This window comes from Bison bison, unplaced genomic scaffold, assembly GCF_000754665.1.
Source record: "Bison bison bison isolate TAMUID 2011002044 unplaced genomic scaffold, Bison_UMD1.0 scf7180017864498, whole genome shotgun sequence".
In the NCBI taxonomy this organism is placed as follows: Eukaryota; Metazoa; Chordata; class Mammalia; order Artiodactyla; family Bovidae; genus Bison; species Bison bison.
In genome coordinates this window covers 5,654,452-5,663,635 of record NW_011495057.1, presented here as the reverse complement: position 1 = coordinate 5,663,635, position 9,184 = coordinate 5,654,452, and the positions used below count along the sequence as shown (strand labels likewise).

At 37.6% G+C, this 9,184-nt stretch overlaps 1 protein-coding gene across 1 annotated transcript in view; it reads right to left on the bottom strand.

The window, feature by feature from the left end:
• Positions 1-3,550: 3,550 nt before the first annotated feature.
• The window catches only part of TAF4B (TAF4b RNA polymerase II, TATA box binding protein (TBP)-associated factor, 105kDa), a 110,675-nt gene continuing 105,041 nt past the window's right edge, over positions 3,551-9,184 (bottom strand). Inside the window, exon 15 of the mRNA XM_010828943.1 lies at positions 3,551-5,349. Within this exon, the coding sequence (XP_010827245.1) occupies positions 5,182-5,349 (168 nt within the window). The 3' untranslated portion in view covers positions 3,551-5,181. The remainder of the gene's footprint in view (positions 5,350-9,184) is intronic.

The window sequence follows — 9,184 nt, the reverse complement described above, 5'->3', positions numbered from 1 at the left end:
CCCTGGGATTCTCCAGGCAAGAACACGGGAGTGGGTTGCCATTTCCTTTTCCAATACATGAAAGTGAAAAGTGAAAGTGAAGTCGCTCAGTTGTGTCCGACCCTCAGTGACCCCATGGACTGCAGCCTACCAGGCTCCTCCATCCATGGGATTTTCCAGGCAGGAGTACTGGAGTGGGGTGCCATTGCCTTCTCCGACTTCCAACCCTACAAGAAAGTTAATCGGCAATGCCATGGACATAAGAATTACTCTGCTTATTAGATGTAAACTGTGCCTAAATGTTTTTTAAAAAAAAAGCTGTTTCAGTGCAGCAAGGCATATGAAAATATCTGAAAAGCTAATGACATTAAAAACAAAAATTAGCTACCAGGTCATATATAAACATAGGCTATATTATAGTTTTATTTCCTGTAGAATCACTGACTCCTGTTAACATTAAAGTTTCACACTTAGTTGGTTCATTGTACAAGGAGGTATGAAGTCCAACTCAATCATCCTGAGACCTTGGTTCCTTATTTTTCTAAAGAATATGCCCTAATACTGCTTGTGGGTTTTTGTTTTTTGCTGCAAATACGATATAACTAGTATAAATGGTTTTAATTCTAAATAAAGTTCTGCCAACATTCTAATGCAACAAAATTACCTCAAAGCAGATTTCAAGAAATATGGGCTTTAATTTTTATTCAACATAATTTTGGAAATTCTAGCCACAGAATCACAAAAGAAAAATAAATAAAAGGAATCCAGACTAAAAAGGAAGAAGTAAAACTGTCAGTATTTGTAGATGATATGTTACCAAAAAGATGCTATCAGAAAACTAGAGCTCACCAATGACTTCGATAAATTTGTAGGATGCAAAATTAATATACAGAAATCGGTTGCATTTCTATACACTAACAATGAACTATCAGAAATTAAGGAACAAGCTCATTGACCGCTGTATAAAAAACGATAAAACACCTAGGCATAAACCTACCTAAGAAGGTAAGAGACCTCTACTTGGGAATTTATAAGACACTGATGAAAGAAACTGAAGATGACACCAACAAATGGGAAGATATACTATGTTCTTGAATTGGAAGAATTAATATTGTTAAAATGACCATACTATTCAAGGCACTGAATCTACAGATTCAATGCAATCCATATCAAAATACCTATGGCATTTTTTACAACTGCAAATAATTTTAAAATTTGTAAGGGAACACAAAAAAATCCCAAATAGCTACAACAATCTTGAGAAAAAATAACAAGAGCTGGAGGAATCATATTCCTTGACTTCAGACTATACTACAAAGCTGCAATAATCAAAACAGTATGGTCCTGGCACAAAAACAGACACACAGATCAATAGAACAGGAAATAAACACACACACGATGGTCAATTAATTTATGAAAAAGGCAGCAAGAATATACAATGGAGAAAAGGCAGTCTCTTTAATAAACGGTGTTGGGAAAACCAGACAGCTACTTGTAAAAGAATGAAATTAGAAATTCTTTAACACCATTTACAAAGATAAACTTCAAAATGGATTAAAGACCTAAATGTAAGACTGAATACTACAAAACTCCTAGAGGAAAACACAGGCAGAATACCCTTTGACATAAATTGCAGCAATATTTTTTGGATCCACTTCCTAAAGCAAAGGAAACAAAAGCAAAAATAAACAAATGGAACCTAATTAAATTTAAAAGCTTTTGCCCAGCAAAGGAAACCATCAATAAAATAAAAGGACAACCTGCTGAATGGGAGAAAATACTTGCAAATGATATGACCAATAAGGGCTTAATATCCAACATATATGAACAACTCATATAACTCAACATCAAAAAACAGCAGAAACAACAAAAAACCCAGTTAAATAATGGGCAGAAGAACATTTTTCCAAAGAGGAAATGCAGATGGCCAACAGGCATATGAAAATATGCTCAACATCACCAGTCATCAGGGAAATGCAAACTAAAACCACAATGAGATATCACTTCACACCTGTCAGAATGGGTATCACCCAAAAAATCAAAACAATCACCCAACCCACAAGTAACAAATGTTGATGAGGATATGAAGAAAAGGGAACCCTCATACACTGTTGGTGGGAATGTAAATTGGTGCAGCCAACTGGAAAAATGAAGGTTTCTCAAAAAGCTAAAAATAGAGCTACCATATGACCCTGCAATTCCACTCTTGGGTATAGATAAAAAAAAAAAAAACCCAAAATGCTAATTTAAAAAGATACATGCACCCCAATGTTCATAGCAGCATTATTTATAATTGCCAAGGTATGGAAGGAACCAAAATGTCCATCAACAGATGAATGAATAGAGATGTGGTATGTATATATGTATATACACACAATGGAGTACTACTTAGCCATAAAAAAGAATGAAAATTTGCATTTGCAGTAACATGGATGGGAGGGCATTAAGCTAAGTGAGATAAGTCAGAGAAAGACAAATACCATATGATATTACTTACAAATGGAAATCTAACTAGTGAATAAAAACAAAAAAGCAGCAGCCTCATAGATACAGAGAGCAAACTAGTGGTTACCAGTAGAGAGAGGGGAGGGGAGAAAGGGTTATTATAGGGTTACATGAAATCATATGTGTGAAACTTCTGAAAATTGTAAAACACTAAAGAACTATAGAATTGAAACTTTCAGTTAAAAAAAGACAAAAACAAATATAGGCTTTGAAAGAATGTTAAATTCACCTTTTTAAAGAGAAGAATCTTATAGATATCCTCAAAGAGATAATTTAAAAGGTCCATCAGTCATATTAAAATTAAACGAATAAAATGGTGAATTTTATATGTAAAGCATGTCCCAATAAAGTTGCTTAAACACAGTAAATAGATGGAGAATTTCTGGCACTTTGCTCTTTTAGTTTTCATCACGCAAAGTAAATATATTATGAAGGCAGAGAGCCTCAAACGTCAGTGCTTAAGGGGATCAGGCAAGGGATTGTGAGCTTGTGCCCTCACATCTAAAGTAGACAGCCAGTGGTTTGACTCCAGAAGGTCGTCACACAAACGCGTACAACTAATGACTCCAGATCATCTAATTTTTCAAAAGAACTGGAAATATACTTTTGTGAATTAAAATATTGGCAGCAACATGTGAGTCACAGAGAATTCACTTAAGAGATCAAATTGGCACCAGGGCCACCATTCTGCAAACTGAATGGAGGAATACCTTGGGTCCACTGTGTTTGTCCTTTTGTGTGTAAGATCTACTCCATGACCCAAAGTTTAAAATGTATAATAAACATACATTTGGAAAAAGGAATAGCTGTGTAAGAAAACTTTGATGAGTCAAGAAAAGCTTTTGTAATGAATATGCATAGCTTTCATTGTGAGTCAAATACCATGCAAATTTACAACTATGTCAAAAAAAGTGATACAGGAGCTTGGATCTGAAGTGAGGTTCTAGAATGCTCATTCTCCAGAGTAACAATCCGAGCCAAGAAAGATTCACTGCCCAGCCCCCAGCTTCATGGGCGGACTTCCAGAGATGTTGCCCAAGTCAGTGATTGTACAACGTTATTCTTATAATAAAATAATTATTTTAATGAAGTATTTGCAATAATTTTAAACATCTGATCAAGAAGATTATACACAAATATGGGAGTGTGCTGCACTTTACCAAAAAATAAAGCTAAGCATTTAAATATACAAAAACAACTTTAGGTACAGATCTCTTCTTAAAGGACTTTTTTTAAACATATACATAATTTATAGCATTTTTACATAATAACTTGCTGAAACAGAAAATGTGGCCAATTTAAAACTTACTACAGTACAGAATATGGCCATAACAGTCCCAGAGGGAAGAACAGGATGAAGAATAACATACTTGAGGTTTTTTTTTTTTTCCCCTGAACTCTTTTTCTAAGAAGCACAGCTTCCTCCCCCACCCCTTTTTTTAAAAAACCTTCTTTGGAGGATTTACTGACTCTTTCTGATGTGATTCTAACTACAGTTATTATTTTTTCACCAGCTACATGCCAAAAAAGTCGAATTTAAAAAAAAATAGAGGGTTTGCTTTGAAAAATGTCAGCCTCCTCTTTAGAGGAGTATACATGTAACATGCTTCTCATAATATATGCAGAGCCAAGATCTCCAAGAGTAAGATGCTGACATTACTTTTTGTGTACAGAACCCAAAATGGAATCCATTGTTAAAAATTTCTAATCACTGATTAGGATTTTTTTTAATTCAACAAGATGCTTAAAACTTAGGCTAAAAGAGTTTATAAAACTATCCTTCTTGAGATTTGAAGCAATACACAAAACAAAGAATAACTTTCTTTTGAAATACTGTAATTTGAAAATGTTTGACACATTTTCCTTTTTGGTTGGGCTGTGATTTTTGTTTTTTCCCTGTTAACAAAACATGTATGGGCTGCTTTGGAGTTCCAATTTGATCTGCCTCCTCTTAGGTGTATAAAGCATCAGTTTGGAGGCAGTACCCCATCATTCCTTCGTAAACTATCTTTTCCAATTTTCAATGAGGTATACCAGCAGCTTCAATGTATAGCATCCTTCCCTGACAAGGATGTCCCCTTGGTATCAGAGCAGCACGTAGCACGTAGTGACATGAACCAGGGAACCTCGGGCACAAACTATCACCATTTATCAATGTTTTGACATCAATGGGTCTCAGCTGACCAAAGTCACCACTGGGCCTTTCCCTGTGGCTTGTCACCTTCAACCACAGAAGGTGACTGTCATAGTTAGCTTAGCAACTTCTGATTCCAGCCCAGAAAACCTAACGCTTTGAGTCAGGTTCCGTGTAGGATGAAATACATACAGTTTTCTGGTAAGTAAAGACTCCTCTTGTCCCCCTGCATCTCAGTGCAGGATGTAACAGGGAGAGACACCTTACCTGTTAACAAGTGAAGCAGGCAGTAACAAACAAAGCCTTGCTGTAATTAAACACGTACGAAGGCAGAGGCCTACTACGGTGTAAACCGTATGTCACAACCAATTTTCAGGAGACAAAGCTGAATCCTAGTCATTAAGAACCTCATGGGATATATAAGCACGATTTAGTAAAAGTTTATAACTGTAAACAATGGTCTCCCCTACTGGTGATTATTTTCTAGAAACTGAAATGTGCAACAACGCTCTCGACATCTTCTTTGGCAGTAAGTAGCAAGGGTCTGGATGACGGGGCTGTGGTCACTTCAGGAGGGCCAGGTATAGAGCTCGGGAATACTTCATATCCCTCTCCTGCTCCATACAGAAGATCAGGTCCCTGAGGCAGATTCTCGTGATTCTTGGACGAACCAGCTGCTTGCTGGCTGTCAGACTGGACGTCCCAGAAGCAAACAGGTTGTCTTTTAAACCCTAAACAAAATAAAGGGAGAAGCAAGTATAAAGTAAGCCATCTTTCGAAGAGAAATCTGTCAGCTCAGCAAGAGGCTGCTCTCCTCTGGCTCCTGAGTTCGGTGCTGGAGGTCACATCACGATGGAGCTCAACCAGGTCCTCCAGCACTGCAGGCTGTCAGGGGAGCCGCAGCCGGCACACCTGCTTCATGCCCTCACTCTCTCTCTTACCTGGACCACAGCCAGAGCCTCTTAACTGACTTCTCCACTGCACTCCATTCTTTGCCCACACAGCAGGGCTGACCATTCATTCAAGGTCTTAGAAAAACTTTTGGGAGTGCTGGATGTGGTCATAACTCCACTGTGGCGATGATGTCACTGGCTTGTATTTGCGGAAGAAACTTTCAGATTACACATTTCAAATGTGTGCCATCTTTTGTATGTCAATTATAAAAGTAAAAGTCTCACGTGACTCAGATCCCACCACTCCATGGTTTACAAACCTTCAAGGTCCCTCTCTGTCCGGAGTAGCTATCTGAGCACGTGGTATATATACTCTGAGAGCTACACTTCTGCACAGGATTCTCATCTTTCCAACAATGCTGCGGCTAGTTACCTGGGTGCTGTCCCCACTAAGTAAATGAGGAACCTGACCTTGGATAGGTTGACACAACTGTTTAAGGTCAGACAGCAACACTGAGCAAAGACTCAATTCTTAACTTGGTCTAAAGTGAATGCTCTTGGTCTGTTCTGTGTTGTGCTGCTGCTTAGTCACTTAGTTGTGTCCAATTCTGCGACCTCACGGACTCTAGTCTCCCAGGCTCTTCTGTCCATGGGACTTCCCAGGCAAGAATATTGGAGTGGGTTGCCAATTCCTTCTCCAGGGGATCTTCCCAGACCAGTGATTGAACCTGCATCTCCTGCCTTGGCAGGTAGATTCACTGTGTCACCTGGGATACCATATCAGGTACAAACTCATTACCTGCTTCCCTTTAGCCTTACTTCTCACTGCCAAGATCAGCAAAAGGCCATTCCAGACCAATCTACCTATCCTTTAAGACTCACTTCAAATGGGTCTACTTGCCTTCTCCTTTCCTGCAAGAATTCTCTCTGTGGCAACTGATTTACACTGTAATTTGTACATGCCATACACACTAGATTGTAAGCTTTCTGAGGACAGGAACTATTATTTCTATGTCATCTAGGGCTTAGCCAAGTACACAGGACAACATAGATCATCAGCAATACTTTCTCAATTGAATGTACTGATTTAAAATAGAACAATCTCCAGTGTGAGTTCTAAATGTCATTCAAAATAGAATGAAATAAAGTATTTCTGTATTAAGATATTAAATTCTCTTATCAGTATGTCTATACATCACTATTTAAAAAAAGACTGAAGAAATAAAAATATAGAATACTCAGAATAATTTGGCAGAAATGAATCTTTTATTCTCTCATTCTTTTATTTATTTTTACTATACTTTGTTTCAAAACCATCTCAACTGGAATAGCAACTCTCCTTTCCCTCCTCAGAAGACTTTCTTCTAAAGGAAAGCTATATACCTAACATGGGAAGTGAATCTGATGGTTCCATTACTAAATTTTTATAACCATCAAATTTTAATTATTACCTCTTTCTGTTTTTGTTTTTTCTTCTTTTATTTTGATGGAAGGTAAAGAAATTCCCTTGAAGGTCTCTAAAACACTATGGTCAAAGCAAGTCAACTTAATTCCATACATGTTCACAGAATGACTGGCAACATTTTATTTCACAAATAAACTTTCCTTCAAAGATACTATTCCCTTTCAAAGGCATATGATATCACAATCACATTTCTACGCTCATTAAGTTAAACTTATTCAGAAGCATTCATGAAACAAGTTTTGGAAAGTCCTGATTTTAAAAAAAGAACAACAAGATTACTCTTGGCTACACAATTGCTTGGTTACTTCTCCTGGAGACCCTCTATGGTGTAGAGCCTGTCTCTCATCACCTTTGCAGGTGTCTTGGTACAAATCTGTACAAATACGAGTGCCAGCCTCTGCAGCTCTGACTAAGCATGACAGTCAAGCACCAGCACATCACTCTTCCCTGCTTTTAGAGCACTGCTACTTAGAGGCCGTGTAACAAACATGAAATCTTAACTCTTGTAAATTATCACCGTCAAAATATTCAGGTAAGATTTTTACAGAATGGGACCACCAACTCAGCTTTGAAACGCTGGATAAAAGTTCACATTAGGACGAAAGTTAATGAAACACATGACTGAGTGGCAATTTTGTTGTATATAGGAGTTATCTGTTTAGAACTACAGCACATTTAACTAGGAGCATTTTTCATAGCCAAAGATTAGACATGCTGAAGCTGAATCTGTATGTTTACAAATGTTTCCTACCAAGAATTCACCAAAAATCACCCATGCAGTGTTTGACATGAAATTTAAATGGTTAGATGGATACACTAAGTCTTGGCAATTTCATTTCTATGTAAATATCCAGAAATATATCATGTCTTTTGATAAAAAGACATGTATGAGAATGTGTGCAGTACCATTCATAATGGCCCTAAACTAGAAACAATCCAAATGCCCATGAAGAACAGAATAAACTCTGGACTATGCACACAAATGGAATACTACACAGCAGGAATAAACAGATTAACATGGACAAGTCACAAAAATGTTCAATGAAAGGGTCTAGGTGCAAAGGAATACACATGGTTTGATTCCATTTCTAGATTTAAAAACAGGCAAAGCTGTAGAAGTCAGGACAATGATTCTCTTTAAGGGAGAAGAATGGTAACCAGAAAAGGGGACAGGAAAGGTTTGCTGGGATTCTGGTGATGTTCTCTTCCTTGACCCGAGGACTGTCTGCATGGGTATGTTCATGCTGTGAAAATTCAGTAAGCTAACCTATGATCTGTGTACTTTTCTGCACTGATGGTATACTTCAATAAAAGAATTTAAATTGCTACCCAAAGTCTTGTGTATGCAATAAATAAAAAGGGAAGTGAAGAGGAAAAAGAGGACAGAAAATAAGGCAAAATTATTAAATAGAAAAGAAAAATGAAGGAAAACTAATCATCTGGGTAAGGAACAAAGGGGTCGCAGTTCATGTTGGTCACGTGAGCAGCCTGAAGGATCCCCGGGAAAGAGCCACATTGCAGCTGCCAGCACAGGGTTGAAAAGGAGGTCATTCCAACAGGATGCCGCAGAAGGCCTGAGGCAATGTTATAAATGAAACAAACCCCAAGGGACATGCAGTAACCCAAAAGAAATGTCTTTTATAATTCACAGCTCTATGAAGGTGACAGCATTCTCTTCTCCCAAACCAGTGGCTGGCTTGGAAAGCCAGTCTTTCTTGAACTTAGATACAAATATATAACAATTTTATTCTTAGGCTGATGATGTGGGAAATCCACAGTCTGACTTGTCAGCTTCCCACTGACCTGGCCAAGAACAGTCAACTACCTCTTAATTATCCACAGTAAGGAGGGTGGAACCCAGAGTTGTAAAAACTCAAAATCTGCCCTCACCATCAGTTTTCATTTTCTTCTTTCTCACCAAGTCTTTTTGCCCAAAGTTGTCTAGGACTGATTTCTGGTTATGCTATTCAGTCAATGCCAAAGAACACAAATGTAGTTAGGAGACGAGAAGTTGTAAGAAGGAAAAAAAAAAAACCTCTTGGGACAATGTACTATTTGTTTCTGAAATAGAAGGTTTTCCCAATCGACTTTCTACATGAAGATACTCCTTAATTTGTATTCTTCATTTAGATGAAAAGAGGAGAAAAGAGAAGATGAAATTCAATGAAGATGAAAGAAATAATTCACTTACTAAGTGTACAACAGATG